Source organism: Ylistrum balloti, unplaced genomic scaffold (genome assembly GCF_031769215.1).
Source record: "Ylistrum balloti isolate Yb309-2 unplaced genomic scaffold, AGI_CSIRO_Ybal_v1 Utg370208, whole genome shotgun sequence".
Lineage (NCBI taxonomy): Eukaryota > Metazoa > Mollusca > Bivalvia > Pectinida > Pectinidae > Ylistrum > Ylistrum balloti.
Genome location: NW_026782179.1, coordinates 1,271,120 through 1,289,919, shown reverse-complemented (window position 1 = coordinate 1,289,919; position 18,800 = coordinate 1,271,120). Strand labels below are relative to the sequence as shown.

At 35.2% G+C, this 18,800-nt stretch overlaps 1 protein-coding gene and 1 pseudogene across 6 annotated transcripts; both read right to left on the bottom strand.

Moving 5' to 3' along the window:
- Positions 1-330: 330 nt before the first annotated feature.
- Positions 331-7,074, bottom strand: LOC132551610 (uncharacterized). Of its 6 annotated transcripts, none has more exons than XM_060215780.1 (5): positions 6,975-7,074; positions 4,888-4,929; positions 2,619-2,742; positions 2,298-2,494; positions 331-717 (listed from the first exon to the last, which is right to left on the bottom strand). In XM_060215780.1, exons 3-5 carry the CDS (start codon positions 2,716-2,718, stop codon positions 592-594), a joined length of 423 nt encoding a protein of 140 aa, XP_060071763.1. In that variant the 5' UTR covers positions 2,719-2,742; positions 4,888-4,929; positions 6,975-7,074; the 3' UTR covers positions 331-591. The 6 variants fall into 6 exon arrangements, with proteins under 6 accessions (XP_060071763.1, XP_060071765.1, XP_060071766.1 ...); XM_060215782.1 differs by having other exon boundaries at positions 2,619-2,722; XM_060215783.1 differs by lacking the exon at positions 6,975-7,074 and adding an exon at positions 6,021-6,366 and having other exon boundaries at positions 2,619-2,722.
- Positions 7,075-14,564: 7,490 nt separating this feature from the next.
- Positions 14,565-16,801, bottom strand: LOC132551642 (uncharacterized; annotated as a pseudogene).
- Between the last annotated feature and the right edge of the window lie 1,999 nt (positions 16,802-18,800).

The window sequence follows — 18,800 nt, the reverse complement described above, 5'->3', positions numbered from 1 at the left end:
TAACTTTGTAAGAATTATTAGTATAGGATGACAGATTTGATGGTATGCATGTATTGTCACTGGCTTACTATATTCAGTGTCACAATTTCTGTTTCATAACACTTCATAACTACCCTTTAATCATTATATTCAATTTTGCTTCTCAAGGTCAATGGACCTCTTATTGATGTTTGATACACACAGTTTTTCATGTACGGGTATGGAAAATACCAATCTAATTAGAGTTAGACTTAAACTTTCGCTCCTCTATGATACGTTACTATCGTATACTGTAGTGTATCGACAGAGAAGTTCGGGTGAGAAGCAGTGATATAAAACAACACATTTACAAACATTTTTCAGATGGATCACATTTTAATCGATGCTGTTAACACGTTACACTGAGAAAGAATCAACTTAACAATTTATCACTGAGAAACAATTTAACTGAAGCTATATTGCAAAATGCACTGATTGCAATAATATATTGCTTTTCCTTCTGAAATCAGTATCATGGTTATATATATATAAATAAATATATTGATAATGTTGGCGATTTGTCCACGTGACCGATCTTTGAATCCATGCCAAATGATTTAAATCCACTTGTTTTCATTTGAAATGAAGATGTTTCTCTTGCTGTACGTGTTTTCTTCCTTCTTCGTCAACACTACCATCTTGTTTGAGGAAAACTAGTTTAGGAATGCCGCTTACATGGTACATCTCGCTTATTGTAGGCTACAAAAGAGTTCATAATTGCACATAAATGACTTATGACTTAGACTCGAATTTTGAAGTTAACAAGAGGTCCATAGGGCCTTATTGCTCACCTGGACCTTACAGCCCAGCAATGTTATACAAGCCTATAGGATGGATATTTCAAATATTTCCAAATTAAAACCCGTTTGATGGGGCAAGACCATTCATTAAATTTTTATATCATTTCGATCTTTCTCTTTTGATTCCCAGTAAAAGTTTCTATGGTGATCGGGTTGGTATTTCAACTATAGAAAAAAAAATATGACCCAGAAATAATGTCTTTTGATGTGTGCCACACCCGAGTGCCAATTCTTACATAAATGTGTTTATCTCTTGACGCCAAGCAATTTTATACATATATGGTTATGGGGTTGGGATTTCAACAACGATATAAAAACAAGAATTAAGTCCAGAGGGGTTGGGCTACACCCAAGGGCCAGTACTTCAACTATAGGAAAAAATATGTGAATGTGAATTTTGAATGTGTTTATCCCTTGATCCCCAGCATTACCATATATGGTTCAGGGGTTAGGATCTCGGCTGTTCCACAGATATAACCATGAAACTGAATCCCTTGGAGTAGGGCTAGCCCCAGGGACATTTCTTACATTACAATTGTGTTCATCTCTTTATGCGAAGCAATGCTATACATAGTTATGGGATTGGGATCTAAACAGCTTAGCCCAAGATTCACCGCTTATACAAAATTGATTTCCCTTTATCAAAAGAAGCTTCTGAACAAATTTGGGTAAAATACAATCATTCCTACAGGAGGAGTAGGATTTTAAAGGACTTGCCAAATGACTTCTTTTGGGCCCCGCCCCCTCTCCCTCAGGCCCTTGGGGGCCTGGCCACACCATTTAAACAAATAATGTTCCCTTTCCCTTTTGGGCCAGGTGAGCTAATAAAAGAATAGACATAAAATCGATTTTGAATATCTGTTTTGATTAAATTGGAATTCTACTTCTGTACTTAGAGATTTTTTTGTCTAAATTTGGTCAGAATTATCGTTGGGTGAAGGGCAAGTTTTTTGACCTCGTCCTTTAAAAATATAAAAAACATTCTTCAAATATCTTTATTTGAACGACCAAATAATGAAAATGATAAATATATTAAGTATCTTAAATGAGGAGAAACAAGAAATTTGTGACTTTGGAAGTGGAAAATAATGTAAGATTATCTTTATCAAATGTCTTTATACTTTTGCAAATATTCGTGAAAATAATATGATACAAGATTTAGATTGGTTATGTCCTCTATATCTTTCTCTGGTGACGTCACAATGCATATCTTGTCATTACAAAATAACAAAAGATATGTATTGGGTATTGCAGTAGGCGTAGTATTTCTGGCGGCCCTAGAATGTTGGTATTACACGTGCATATGATAATATTGATGGTAATTTGTAATGGAGGAGTTCTTGGTTAACAAATTGACAACTCGTAATTTTGCATCATGATTTTGATTTTACGGAACTTCATTTCCTCTCAATAGTATGACACTGAGACTTATATGTAGCTTCAACTTATCCTCAGATCTAGTCATCATTCAGTACCAACCTTAATCGTCTGTAACATTTTAAATGGCACTGCACACCAGGGCATTTCTTTGAAGTATTTGTTGAAGTCGGCTTCATCTCCGTCAGAGCTAATAAACACGATTTCAACATCTTCATCTTTCTTTTCTCCGTAAACACCAGCCAAGACTGGAGTAAACTTTTTGCATGGCGGACACCAATGGGCAGAAAAGTATAGACCTGTGTAACAAATAACAGACTCTAAAATAATTCGATGTAGAATCATTTCAATATCCTTCCGAACAAGATATTATTTGTGATAACAAATAAGTACCATGATATAATACACGAACTAATAACTTACATATGGTCGATTTTCCTTTAAGTGCTTCCTCTATAGGAACGATATCATCGCCTTTCTGCAGTTCTTTTCCAAGTAGTTTTGTCAGATTTTCGATATCCATGTCTCTGGAAACCAACAGATTTATCTGTAAAAATAAACTTACAGAAATGTATGTCTTTATATTAAGATATATGAGATTAATGATATACTACAGTTATCTCACGAATTAAAAAGTGGTCATTGCATTTATCATTTGTCTCTAACTTTCCATCTTTAGTGCAAATTAAGTTATCATACACAACATGTAGATAAGTTTAGGGGAAGCGCTGTGTTGCATATCAAATTGTGTATGCCAATTTCTTTTGACCTTTGATTTTGCCTTCACAAATGACCTGGCATTTCGTGTCCGTTATGAGAAGTCTTTTTTCCCTCGATCATAGCATCTCTCCGGTTAAATTTTCATGACTTGTGTACGTCTTGTGTAGAACGTATTATTTCCATAAGATGTAGGTTACTATGACCTCATTCAACAACTTCTTGGGTCTATCTTATTTACCATGATTTCACATTGGGTATTGACTTTTCCAGGAACAATAAAGTTTTAGCCACGAACCAATATAATCTTACCTGTGTGTTATTTATAACACCTGTACAGACAACCATAAAAAAATCCAAAAGGTCCCTTGGGCCTGTGATATGACATACTTGGAGCCTCAAACCATGGGTGCACGACATAGTTCACTATTTCGTCAAAAAAGTTATCACAAACACTATCAAATGATCTTATTTTTAGTGCAATATCATCAGATGGTGGGCTATTCAAATCGCCATTCGTTCATGGTCCGTTGTCCGTCCAGAAACAGTTCTTGTTATCGCTGTTTCTTGAAAAGGACTTTATGGATCTTTTCAAATTCTACATATATCTACCCCTTGTTCATTTGTTGTGCCCGTTTGGTTTTGGGACTGATCGAAAAAAAATAACAGGCTTCCATCTTGGATTTTGACAAAGAAAGTATTTTATCGCTATTTCTTAAGAAGAGCTGAATGGATCTTTATCAGATTTCATATGAAGGTATCCACTGGTCCCTTGTTGTGCCTGTTTGATTTTGGGTCTGATCAGAAAAACAAAATGACTAACAGGTGGCCATCTAAATATTATTATCGCTATTTCTGCAAAGGGTGTTCAAATTTTGTATTATTAAGTATCGTTACATACACAAAAACAGTGACACACACGATTCTCCGAACCCAACCAAACATGATGACGAGCAATTATCAACCACAAATACAACATATGTGTACGTTTATTAAAGCTAATAAAATCCTGTTATTTATATCTCGCTAGTCCGAATTATTCTGACATTCTATGGAGTTTTTTTTATATATTGGCTTAGAGTTGGTCACGAAAAGTCGAGATATAACTCGGACTATTATCTCACTAACACTGAAACACATCGCTCTTAAAATACCGATATTCCAGATACTATACGTCGGAACAGACTGCTGAAAAGTGACCTATCTTTTACTACCTTATACTGCTTTATACACAGTTTGTGATACGAAACGTTCCAAAATTTAAGTGACTATTAAGCAGACAATTTAAGCCAAGTTGACCCAGCAGAATACCCATCTGTATCACATAGTTTTAGTAGAACGCATGTTTACACAGAATTGTTCTCAGCTAGATTAAAACTAAACAGTCCTTTCTGGGTTTAAAGCAACTTTTATTCAGTAATCATTAATCATAAAAAGCATGTTATTAGGGCTTTTCACCAAACGTCCTTATTTTCAATTCTACATAACATATCCAAAGATGATTTCAAAATGTCACGTCATTATTGAGATATTGACTTTTTCAACAAAGTTCAAGATCACGTCAGAATTTAGAGGGCATATTTCCAAAACTATTCCGTAACAATCAAACAAAATTTCATCTAAGGATCTTACAGTAATTCTAGTTCAAACTTTTTGTCTTTAAATTGAACTATGCGAATTTTAAGAAATGAAGGAATTCATCAAAGAAAGACGTCACAGAAATTCACTTTTAATTACAGGCTAAAATAGGTGAAAAGTCCGTCAAAATTGTCTATTAGGTCGATTTGCTGATGCCACTATACCAAGCGACCAGAGTAAAACATCACTTAGTTGATTTATAAATTAGCTTTACAATAAAACAAACGGGAAATTATTTTGTTTTATACTTAAAATTATACGTTGTCACTGTGGACAGTTTGCTGTTTTACATAAAATGTAGTGTTTAGCAAATAGTAACTGGTAATCATTTACTTACCGTGAAATCTGGCTGTCAGCAAGGTTGTCCGTAAGGTCGTAACTATGGTTAAAAACAACATACATAGCGAATCAATCACATTTAATATATTTCATATCAGCATTATATCGATCAGACATTCCACATCTCAAGAAATAGAAAACAGATATGAAGAATGGAGAAGAAGAGACAGAGAGAATTGAAAAGAAACTTGTATCAGTTTATACAAACACATTTCAAAGCATATCTAGCACCAAAGATAGCTCTACTGTAGTTTAATTTAGTTCTCAAAACAATCATGATGTCATCAAAATGACCAAAACTTATTTAACACCTTGAATAATCACCAGTGAATAAACCATGTGCAAATCATTTGGGAATCATTATACATGTAGTAACCCTTTCACAGGAAAACACATTGTGCAACTGAATAATATCCACCACGTAAGTTCACTTTTTATCTTCCCAACCACCTCCACCATTTCAGTGCATCACGGCTGTGCTTCAGTTAATTATTGGGAACATCTGTTGTCTACTCTCCTTGTTATCGCCAACTTGATAGAGTAGCCTTTGCTTAATGACCACAATGAACTTTGTTGAATATGTAGTTCTGTGATCCTTTCACACTTCTGTGTCCGAGCACACAGCAGTGTCAAATATAAAGCAGGTGAACTTTTACATTTAGAAGATATTTCGAAATTACTCTGTCCGTTAGCTCCGAATTTCTATAAAAAAAATTTTACTAGGTAAAAAATCTGACGCTGCTGAACTTCCAACCCTTGTTACTTACCGAGATAAAAATAAACTAGTTTTATTCGGTTGAGTGATCACTGGTCGTGTTAGTTATGTTATAAGGAAGATATGGGTGTATATATATATATTTCCTTTTTGAAGCTTAACTAAAAAAAAAAAAAAAAGAGAAGAAATATACAATATCTTTCTTATATTATATTGTCACCGGGGTGTGCTTGGGTATATATATATATAGATACAAATCACTCTGATTTCAAATTTGTTCGATGATTTATTTCTGAAGGGAAAAAGAACCTGAAAAGACAAGACAAACATTTAGACTCCAAGCCTCTTTCGAAACAAACACTCACCAATCACGAACGCGCCGGATACAATCAACTTCCACAGCATTGTCAACTTACCAGGCTTCACTGGCCCCGCACCATACGAAGTGATACGTATAGTATATGTGTATGATATATGATCTTGCTGGACCGCTCGCGCTGACGTCCAGCAGTAGAGTGCCAGGACAGAGAGAGACAGATAGAAAGAAAACCAAAGCAAGTGACGTAAACAGGTGTGGAGAACGCAATTAGCATGCAGTACAAATGCAGGTGTTACGAGTGCTGAGTTGCGTTCACGTTGAAGTCCATGTCACGTCGGACTAGTTCGGCCACATACCACACATTCCACTGGACAATACATGAGACGTAAACAACATGTCACGTGTACATATACTTAGTAACGTCACGTGCACATTCACAAAACAGTAACAAGGACATTTACAATATGATACCTGAGTATGCATCTATGCTACATTGTTATTAAAATACCACATGTGGACACATGGGTTACAATATATTAGATGTTGTCTATGTACCGCCCAGTCCGATATAAATGTATGTAAGGTCACACTAAATGAGAAACAGACTGGCCTACATACAGCCTAAAACTAGACTATACATGCTATGGTGTGTGTCGGTGCGTATATATATAACATGATATCATATCTGAAGAACGTCGCCAGAGAATCGACGGGCGGAATCACGGAGACGAAAAACTGCCAACAACAACAACAACAACAACAATATCTGAAGTATCGTGTGCAAAATTGTACTGCAGTATGTTTATTCTCCAACTGAATACCGGTATTATGTATACCTACATTTCTTTTGAAATCAAAAGCACTCTTATTTCCTCTCCAGTTGCTGATCATCGTCACAAATCGATCAGGGAAAAGCATTACGGTTAGTACGTACTTTGTAGTAATTTAAAAAAAACCCACACATTTTTCACTTTAACGTTTAAGAACTGCATGTAAATACCTTATTTGATTTAACAAACAAAATGTATTAAGCCAGAGAAATATCGCTTACCGTAGGATTCAGCTGTCAGGATATGGGGTACATACAGGTTCTGACGTACCGTAACTATGGTGAAAAATATCCAAACAGTTATCGACATACGGCGAAATAATATACAGCTCCAAAGAAAATTATGGGTTATCTCCCTTCCGTACCGCCATTAACACGAGAGTCCGCCTGGAACGCCATCAATAATCACTTCAATATCGGATTGCAACTCTAATACATACCGAGTGCACCAGTTCCCTTTAGGATGACTAAAACAATTATCAAGCTTTATCATAAGTCCTTTAAGATGAACAGCTAATGAAAAAGTATTGTCATTTTTTTTAAGTTTCGAAGCGTGGTCGAAGCATAAAACTAGCGAAATGCAGCCATTTTCGTATGCCCCTGCGCTTCGAATGCCCTCTATTTTTAAAACGAAATCGCCAATCAACTAGTTCCTGTTCAGGAATCACCATAATATATCTAAGATTGGCCAATTAAATTTATCTTGGTATATCGGTGAAAATAAGAAATGTAAGTACAGACTAAAAACATGAAAAAAAGAAAGAAATAGGGCATCATGTAAAATACATTAATGAAATACCTAAACTTATCATTATATGTGTTTCAAAAGTTCATGAAATTTATAGACTTTATTTTATGAAATACAATATATAAATACAAAAGGCCCAAATGGCCTGCACTGAAAACTTCACTTAAATCAATAATACAAGAGACCACTCCATTTGAGTGTGATCCATCCAGTACTTTTTAAGAAATACTTCATGGCAGTAACAAGCTTTGTTTAAAGATAGAAAGACAGGCGATGGACCACAAAGAGCAATTTAAATCTAAATTCAATTAATGTACAAAAATAAAAATGTCTTATGAAAAGCTGACTTGACGAAAAAGTTTGAACAAAGTCTTTATACCTGTTGATTGAAATTACAGAATGTAAGTGGCATAACCATTTTAAGTCTTCAAACTCCAAGGATATGTAGTCATCATTTTATAAACATCATCACATGGGACCAACGCACAAATTTATCGCAAAAACATTCTTAGTTAAAATAAATTCTGGCACTTTTAGTGGCAGAAATCAGAATGCTGGCCAATATTTCCTCAAACTCTACTTTTAGATCAGGATTACTATAAATGTGGGAGGAAGGAGAGAGGATATATGTCACAAACCTGGTCTATGTGAAATGTTGATCAAGGAGCTAGACTTGGTTACTTTGAGAGTCCGATGAAGGGAAAAACCAAAAAGAAAACTTTATTCTCGATGATAATGAAACCTTTGTTTGAAGATATACCTCTGACAGACATTGTTGTTGACAATCTACATACGTTTTTCCCCAGAAATGACAAAGCACTATTACAATTTTCTACTTCTGTTCTATGTAATTTAGACTGACGAGATTTACCGTAGTCTTGAAATGACTTTCTTTTTCCTCTTGTAGAACTTGTACATCTATTGGCATTTTTAATCAGTAAAGTTTTGTCATACAAAAGCACCTTGTTTTTCTCTACTTTATCACTCAGCCCCCTATTTTCATTTTGTAAAAAAGTTACATTTTCAGCTAATGTGTTGTTTCAATTTATCAATTTCTGATTTTCCTCTTCCATTATCTCCATCTCTTTTTGCATACTGTGATGCTCTATTCCTACTTTCCAGTTGTAAGATGATATTTTTCAAATTTTCTACAACTCATTGTACTGTCTTCCACCTTTTTTAAAATGTCTTTAGTCCTTTTTGTTTCAATTTGTGAAGCAAAGTTTTCAAATTCTGAATTTGTTGAGTGTCAACGTTAAATGAAACATTAAGTTGATCTTCAAGAATCTGAATAAACTGAAAAATTTCATCAGATATAGACCGACTCCAAAAATTGGATTTTAGAATATAAAAAAAGAGTGTATCTGCTGATATACATCTGGATACAGCTGACCTGTTGACAATGTCAGGTAAGATCACAATACATCTGCATTTTGTAGAACTGATAGTCTGGAAGCATTTCCAGCTCACAACAAATGTTAAAATCAAACAAGCTCCCCTGTCTACGTCTGATTCTTGTTTGTGATCAGGGTATAATATATATTCCTTGAATGGTTTTCTTCTGCAAAGCCAAAATTTGACAGTAACTGTTTTCACAAAATAACTGTCACCCAGTTCAATTCTGTAGTCCCATCCAACTCTCAAAAGTTTCTTCATGTCCTGTTGATTTTTGATATTATAAACAACAAAATATGCACCATATGAGTGGAGATAAAATATAGCAATGACCAACTTCAACTGTCATAATCCCAGATGGGCAAATGTTGGTAATTTTACTTTCTCAATCATCTTCAAATTGAACAGGCAATGCTGGTGTTGACAAACCTACATATCAATTTGAGAAATATCTTTCTGGTATTTCTCGAGAAGTAGCTATGATACACATTGTTTCTGGACAGACAAGTTACTGCAGAATAAGATGAAGGTTGCCAAAAAATTGAAACCATCCACTGATGATAGTTGGAAAAAATGCCAGTCAGATTTGGACTCTGAAATACAGAATAGTTTGAAAGCCATTAAACTGTCGAAGCTCATGTCACTTGCCTACTGCCTTTAAAGAGTAAAAATTTTTGAAGAGAGGCCTGACAGATGTCGGGACAGACATTGTAAGTATGGGACATCTATGTTATGACATCATTATTCAAAGAAATCAACAACAAAACATACAATATTTCAAATCTGAAATTTAATAAATATGAAGCAGTTGTGTAAAAAATTTCAATTAATTTATAAAAAAAACTGCAACACATTTTCATCAGAGTAATATAAATGGATTGTAACACTTGGCTAGTGAAGTTATGTAAAACAGATGAAGTACTACCAATAACAGGGTTCAATCTAAATGATTTTACTTCTGTAAGAATAATTTTGAAATTTGAAATGTTATCAAGAATCAACATGTACCTGACTGTTGATTTTCTTTTTTTTTTTTTTTTTAACTTTTCATCATGGTCAATTCCTGTTATCCCGAATCAATGTAAAATAATTTTACAAAAGTAAATAATTTTTAGTATACACTTACTGCAAGTTGTTTGTAAAGAGAATTTTCAATTGTAGAAGCTATTGATGCCAGGTCCTATAGTATTTAGGCCGGCCAGTCAGTTTATACATGTAACTTGGAGCAATCATGACATTGGAATGGAACCAAAAATATTGGAATGGGCATCTTGTTATAACCATAAACATCAAAGGGACAAATTCACAATGTGCTTTTGTGGTGACCTTTACTTATATTGTTATGATTTATATCAACATTATGATAATGAGCCTTATAACAGCTACAACCTCTGATCATGAAGAATAAAAAGTATTAATGTACATATACATATAATTATTTACTATTTTTCTAAAGCATAATGATACAAACAATTAGATGCGTGTATCCATTTTAATTTGGTGACTGAATAGAACAAACTTATTGAAATACCAATGTAATGGATTTTCACTTTTTCTTTAGTCTCATCCTCTATTGTGACCTGCCATATTCTGTTGTCTCTGTTACTAGTTCTGCGATGGACAGCTGGTAGGGAAGAGTTTGCAAGTTCACTGTAAAAAACTATGTTGGTGTATTCAAAATTGTTCTCTTTTGATCTAAATGCCCCCTCCACGTCTGGATGTTTCCAATTTCCAAACCACTCCTTAGGGGAACTCAATTACATACAATGACCTAATATTATGAGGACCTGTGATAATATATATTGTATACTTGACAGAAACCATGGTTCATACAAACTTTCCGAGACAAAATTCAAGGACTTTTCAAGGCCCTATTCACCTTTTTCAAGGCTTTTTGTTAAGAAATATTAAGTACATTTTACAATGACAAATGCAGAAAACATAACAATATGTATACTGATTTCAGATATTTTAATAAAGGTCAGAGGTGTCTTAGGGTCATCATTTATATTCAACTGTATTATACAGCTACATATGGTGTACTATACCAAATCAAGTCTTTAAGAGCATTCACTTTGCTTTCAATCAAGTGAGTTAAGTTTTTTGCACTTTTCAACCTTTTCCTTTGCACTCCTGCGAAGGGAATTAGAATGAGACAAGTGAGTGAGATTGCCTTCTACCTCACCTCTTTGAGAAAATGTATCTGCTGATTTCAACAGTGACTCCTGGTCTTTAGTTTCTTTCTAAGATTGCTTATTTCTTCTTCCAAAGCCTCACACTTTCTTCCCTGTTGATCAGTTTTTTTCATGTCTCTTTGTTCTGCCAGGTATAAATCATACTTCTGTCTGGCTGCTCTAGCACTGGACAGTAGTTCTTTGGTAAGAGGGACATTTAAGACCCCATCCACTTCACTCACATAGTCGTTCTTTGGTAAGAGGGACATTTAAGACCCCATCCACTTCACTCACATAGTCACATATCAAACGCTGGGCGACTAGTGTTTCTTGCTTCAGGTTCTCAATCTCAATTTTATTATTAATGGTGAAACCTCTTTCACCTTGGGCCTGTCCATGTGACAGGATTATTAACATTTTCACCACTTCAAATATGTTTGTATACTCCTGCTTCTTTCTCATAGGAGTACCTAGGAACACATCTATCCTGTCTTGATCCAAAAAAAGTTTGAGAAAAGGTCTGTTCCAATAGATGAGATAGCCTCCAGAAAGTCTTTATATTGTATGATACACAAGTCACATTCTCTTTAATTCACTCTGTTGATTGATGCCAAGTGAGTGAGAATCTTCTTCAGTCTTCTAGTACATGTACATTTGTGGTAAACCATTTCGTTTGGGTTCAAACAGCTCATGTTCTTAGCAAGATTGTAATTCAGAGGACTCGTATCAAGAAGTTTCTTCACAAATTTAAGCACACAATTCCGGCACTGGATACGGAATTCTATGGCTTGACGGTTTGTACACTTTGCATCCTTCAATGCTTTTTCTGAAACTAATTTCAACCTTTGTGTAAGGGAGATAACTCTCATCATTGTCCAGATCCAAACCAGACAAATTGCTATCTGCAAGTTCCTGAAATTCTGACACAAGTCGGGTATTTGCCCGAAGCCTCTGTCTCATGACATTGAATACATATTCAGTTACGTTGGCAACACTTCTGGTTTAAGAACCATTATTAACAATTTTTTTTACAATAATGAAGAGTTCACAGTATAGGAAAGGTGACATTGGTTTGTTTGTTTGGTAATTTCCCAAAATTGATTGGAGATGTAAAACCATGAAGTGAAAAAACTGAAGCTTTGCAATGATAAGATTGTCTTTCACTGCTGCTTATATAATTCCATAGGATTTGTTTGTTGGTTTTGTCACTTCCTTCTTCTCAGCTTTCTTTGCATACAGAGTAACAATGTCTCATACTTTGATGGCTTGCTCACACACTGATACATTTTCCATCCACCTACAAGATAAAAGTGGATCGACTGAAAGTCAAAAGCTGCAATAGCATTCAAAGAAATTAAATGTTAAACAGATGATCATGGGTCTGTGGTCACTATTATTGCTTAAATATTTGACCATAATGTATATAAAGTTATTGAACTGTTATTGTCATTCAGTTGAAACATTTATTTCATTACCTGTGTGAGACAAACTTAAAGGGCAATAAAGCTGAACCTGTGACTATTATGAAATCTTCCATGCAGACTAGATCATCCTGTAAAATGTAAATACTTAATAGTAACACATCACTACAATTAATAAACACAGAATTACCCACACCTTAAATGCATATGAATGCATTTCAAAAATGAGAATTTATCAAAATTACAATAACTACATGGACTACTAAAAATAATAATGGTTGGAAACATCTCTATATATTTAATCATGCTTTACTTTTATGCAAATTTCAGTTAAATTTACTTTCTAATGATTACAGATTAATTATCTTAAATAGGCAGTATAAGGATGTCAGGGTAATAGATAAGTCCCATGTTGTTGCTTCAATTCCAGTCTTAAATGAGTTGTGTACTACATGAAGACCACAAGAGCCTATGTTGATCAGGGATACATCATTATCATCTTTCATTCTCTGTTTCATCATATCATAAAATTTCCAATTCACATTTGGTCCATCCATGGACATTTGGATCATGTTCCCTTGTGGAAGACTGCTAACACCATTGTTAAAATGTTCAACTATGTCAGTGGCTGTGCCATGTCCAAGAAATTGTGATCCATAGTATTTTGTTTTCACCGTATTTCCCTCTTTGTCCCAGAATTTCAAATGGAAATCCATCTGCTTCATTTGTAGCTTCTTATTTAGACTTTCATCAAACATAACTACATATTTTTCTGTGTCTTTCTGGCTGACAATTGTTTTGAGATGATCTGCTACTCCAAAAACACACATCAATGTCGTTTCTCTTTCACCACATGTAAACCAGAGACGTATATATCACATATATACATCTCTGTGTAAACATACTGGTCACTTTACTATCGGGAAACATTGTCTTAAAAAGTGCTGAGGTGGTTTCACATATATACGTCTGTGTAAACATACTGGTCACTTTACTATCGGGAAACATTGTCTTAATAAGTGCTGAGGTGGTTTCGTTAGACTTATATGAGTTATGGTTTACAAGTGTTTGAATTGGTATCCAGATGTTTCGCACCAAAGACCGTTCGCCCCAATACTTTTCGCACCCAAGACCTTTCGCCCCGGACCGTTCGCACCATAACCCAAGACAGTTCGCTCCATAGATCCCATAGCCAACAAAACAAACATTCATTGACCAGGAGGGGGTACCATACATCTGACCGCTAGTTTGTGTTTGATTTATTTCCTTGTCTTGCATTCAAGATTCAGCCATGTCTGCACCAACTGAGTTGATAACTTCCACTTCCTGTGTAATGGCCGTCATATGACTTTGATCACCATGTGGTCGACATTGTATGGAATGACTCCTTGATAACGGACATAGTAGTTACAGTAAATGACCTGTATGCTCAAATGGACCAGTGTAGTCACAGTACATTTATCGAAGCAGACGAGGAATAAAAAAGACCTTCAAATATGTCGGTCTATATCACCATCGGTATAGAGGGCACGGTTTTAAATGAACAAATAGGAACAGTCAGCAGAACTGTTATGGTTTATTAAAATTGACATTTCAATCTCAAATTCCATATCAATCCATCATCAATGTATTCCAGCACTAGAATCTATTCAAATAAGAATCACACAAACAATAATTCACACACATACACACTGATTAGGTTCATGTATATATAGTTATATTACATTTTTCATCACATTTTGTGCATATTATTCAAACAACATACGAACAAAGAATAGACGATCAATCAAATAATGCAGATAAAAACATGTGAAAACAGCAGGAAAGTACACAAAACAATAAAATTATACTGTCACAAGGCAAATAACCTATTGGCATACTACATACATGAAACGCATATATGATGACAGCACTAGTCTAGAATACTGCAAGCTGTAATGCACTACTGTCCATAACATCACACAAAACACTAAAATTGCACTGTCACAATACAAACACTAGTTTCCATGCACAATAAAATTACACTTTTCTCAGTGTCACAGTACGAATAAACATCTCGGAGCACAACACAACCTCAAAGAGCATACAGTCTCCCACATGCCTTCAAAAGTTGGCTCACCGTTATCTTGTCCGACTCATAATTGTCCCACACTTAAACAACTTCCCCTGTATGGTGGTACTCTTCTCTCGACATCGTCGCTGGAGTTTCCCCTCACTAACCATCTGGATTTGCATTGGTAGCAATGACGATTCCTTGAACAACAGCTTCAGCAGCACCTACATTGGAGGCTACAAAATAAAATAATACAAGGATATATTCAAGATTGGTTAATATTGTAAACACACAGTTGAAAGAAATATTTCAATTATTATTAATAATTATAAATAAATCAATCATTATTATACATGAAATTTGTATCAATCAAAAAAAATATAAATACGCCATATTGTTGATATATTAAATTCAACTCAGTAAATGTTATTTACCTTGGAATCTAGGGCTTTCATGTTTAGGTGACGATGCCACCCCTCAACATCGTTGTTCGTTCTAATTGGTTGCATGTACTTACTCGACATGTTGGTTGTCCAAATGGAATGCTTGAGCCATGTGCCCTCCACATACCGCAGAAGTCGGAGAAGGTTTTCATCACGGGTCCTCTGGCGTAGCTGTCTGTAGGAGGATATATGTGATCTGCAGGGAGGAAAGGAAGCGCTAATATCTGGCGAACCAACTTATGTACCTGGTCATCCTCTCTGTAGGCAGTCTGAAATCGATAGATGAACACAATTTAAAAAATATACAATAACATAAGATAATCCATACTGTATAATTGTCACTCTTTATGTATAACTTACTCTACTTATATTTCTCGGGTAGTGGGTCGGCTGTGGAATCTGAATCGGTACATAGTGGGTCGACTGTGGAGTCTGAATCTGGGTCTGGTTCACCGTAGGATAAAGTTGCATCCAGTTGCTCTGAAAGCACCAAATGAATTATTTGAAATTATTGTACAAGAATAATAATAAATGTAATTAGCTATAACTGCGGGGTGCCTTTTGACCATTGCAAATTGCTGTGTTAATTCCCCCAATTTATCTCACTTGAATGTATTGAAACTAATAAATGCATTATAGTGTACCTTCTGTAGATTGTTCCCCACATTCTGTACATATCCAAGTAGTGTGGTCATCCCTCATCATTTGTCGATATTCCTGTTGGGAAATACCTGAAAAATAAATATAAACTTTTTAAAACTAAACTATAAGGTGAAATTATGTTATATGAAAATATATTTGAAATTTAATTCACATATAAATTATAATTTATTGATGGTATAAATTATATTTCTATCTGTAATCCCACGGACTTATATGATATAGTGTATATAAGTCAGTGGTTGTCTCTATAGCATGGAGACCATTCACCAATAATAGGTTTTACAGAGTACAATTAGTTATTGGTATATATATTCCATAAAACGAAGGTTTTCCCCGGGTACTCAGGTTTCCTCCCTCAATAAGACCATACACACTTATATAATATAGTGTATATAAGTCCGTGGTAATCCTAACCATTATTTATTATAAAGAATAAAAATTAATATAAAATAATGAATGATACACCTAACAGTGCCGCATGTACGATGGTTCCACCGATCACACGAGTCACACTGTAGCATGCTGCCGCGGTCGTACAATCCGTCTACAAGTGATGCAGTTGTCGTCAGCCATGGTCGATGACACAATGATAATTTGACAAGAACATGTCCATTTTTACGTACGTCATGTTGTTACAGTAACAAAAGACAAAGTCTCAACACCTTTCCTTTTGAGATATCTCAACACCTTTCCTCTTGAGATGTTTTGATTCCGATCAGTGCTCGCGGATGCATGTTTCGTCAGGATCCTGGACTGTTGTTTCATACCCAAGCAAGCGAAGCCCTATAACGGTCTAAGCATTGTTGATCGTTAACAATTCAGTGAGGTTTTCATTAATTACAACCTAAATAAACAATCAAAAATTTTTTGTTTGATGGTGCAAACAGTCTTAGCCTATGGTGCGAACGGTCCGTGGGTAAAAAATGGATGGTGTGAAAATGACAACATGGGGGCTAAAGGTCTTGGGGCGAACGGACTTTGGTGGGAAACGTCAGGTATTCGTTTGAATTGTCCACACAAAACTTCAGCTTTCAAATTCAACACCTCGGATTTTGTAATAAAATTACCCATGTCATGTTCAACAACACTTACGGTAGATGGCGGTCGGGGAACATCTGGAATGTGTTGTGACGATGACGTCTCATCATCCATGGCTGCGGGAATCTCCGATTCAGTTTTCTGTTCAACTTTTTATATAAGGTGACTTACTTTGCGTGTGCATGTTTTAATCCTCAACGCCGATTCCCCATATTACCGAGATCTATATCTTTTGAACATCGTAAAAGTGGGCCTTACATCGACCGCCTTTCACTTTCCTTAACCAGTTTGATTGTTCCTCCCACTTCCTGTTAAATACATCGATTCCTTGGCATGACTATCATAAACCACGTTTATTGCCTGTTTGCAGCGCGAAGCGGGCGGAAGGTGTAGATTGCGCATCGTGTCTGCGCATGTTTGAATTACCTCCCTTTACCCATAGTTGTATCTAAAGCCCGGTACGGACGAATCGTGCAACGCAGTGAGGGCAGGTATAACCAGAGACGTTATTTATCGATGTTTCCGTTTTACTTGAGACAAAGAAACATTTGAAATTGTGGAACGTGTAATATTCAAGGACTTTTCCAGACATTGTTTCTAAATTCAAGGAGTTCCAAGGCCAAAATTAGTTTTCAAGGACTTTTCCAACCCCACTGTAAATTCAAGTACTTTTCAAGACTGTGCAAACCATGAGAAGCTGCGTTCAGGTAGGTCTGGATTTCCTAGGGTACATGGACTTCACCAGTCGGAATAAAAATCTGCATCATCAATCGAAAAAGAAGTTAACACATCTACTTGTTACACATTAATATCATTGGTTGCAATGCAATGAAACTTACTTGTATGTACTGACCAGTCAACCTTCCTTGGTGACTATTTCACGCTTACATTGACTACGGCTCTCGTCCAAGTCCTCGCTCTTCGAAGACTCATCATTTTTTTTGCCTGTAATCACGTAATTTAGAATAGGTGAGATAATCCATGCGAACAACAACTATTTCGCGACATGCCATACAAATATTTTCGCTTGGGTGCTTAAAGAGAAGATCGGTCATGTACAACATAGAGACACAGTATTACTCTAAAATGAAATCGATGATCCTTATCTATTTGAGATAAAATAAAACTATTTTCAAAGTCGGATGAAAGATACAAGAGACACAGAGGAGAGATATATACACATTTCAATATAAAGTTAGAATTAGGAATAGAGAGCCTACATCATGCAGCTGTTTCTTCATTACAGGATTCGTTGTTAGGGCACTAATTCTGAAAACTTTGTGGTCGACTGAGGAAGATCAAAATTGAAAAAGAAATGTCAAAAATTGGATTGGAAGGCGCATCCATTCAAATAAAAGCTCAAATTTACAATTCCATGAGCACTACAAATAAAGATGGTAGCATGATTGAAAAGAAATCAGCTTTGTGAGTTCGAAATTGTTGGCAGTCATGAATTGCTGTCTTTATCATATTCATATGCTTCTAACTTTGAGGTCTTATATACTCATTGTATATTTGCCAGATTTCATATTCAAACTCCAGAAAGTAAAGGTCTAAGAAGTTGTACATCACAACTCAGATGTAGACATGCGTGTGAACAATAACCTAGTATACGTGTAGTATTGTACAGGTTGACACTACAAAAATGAGCCAATAGTAATACAGCTCAATAGAAAATCCCCAGAGAACCATGCAGGTCCGTGTTCTTATTGTTGAAAAAAAATATCCTCGTTTGGTACTTTAATTATAGACTGAGAAGTTTGCTTTTGCTATATGAATTGAAAAGTTCTTTTTTGAAATTATAAAAAGCTATTTAATTTTTGACTTTAAGACAGTTTCTTGTGAATATGATTTATATTCTTGTCAACAGAAAATATATTTCTGCACTGTTTCGAATTAAATTTTATTAACTCAACCATCGAAAGTCACGGATTTCCTTATACACAAGCTTTTCAATGAATTACAAACATAGACCTTGTTTTTGGCTCTATGTAGGTGAAAGTGGATTCGAACCGAGTACTAGAGAGCGTAGGAAGAAACACATTATACAGGATATAATGACTAAATAAGCGTCGTTATTCAAATTTAGTATATATTATCATGTTTTAAAAAG

What these genes read in the sequence shown, in the direction of transcription:
- LOC132551610 (XM_060215780.1), bottom strand. Translation starts at nt 2,718, where the DNA reads ATGGATATCGAAAATCTGACAAAACTACTTGGAAAAGAACTGCAGAAA. An exon ending in TAAAGGAAAATCGACCATAT is followed by an intron (nt 2,495 to 2,618) that starts GTAAGTTATTAG and finishes TTTGTTACACAG; the next exon opens with GTCTATACTTTTCTGCCCAT. An exon ending in AAATGTTACAGACGATTAAG is followed by an intron (nt 718 to 2,297) that starts GTTGGTACTGAA and finishes ACTCTTTTGTAG; the next exon opens with CCTACAATAAGCGAGATGTA.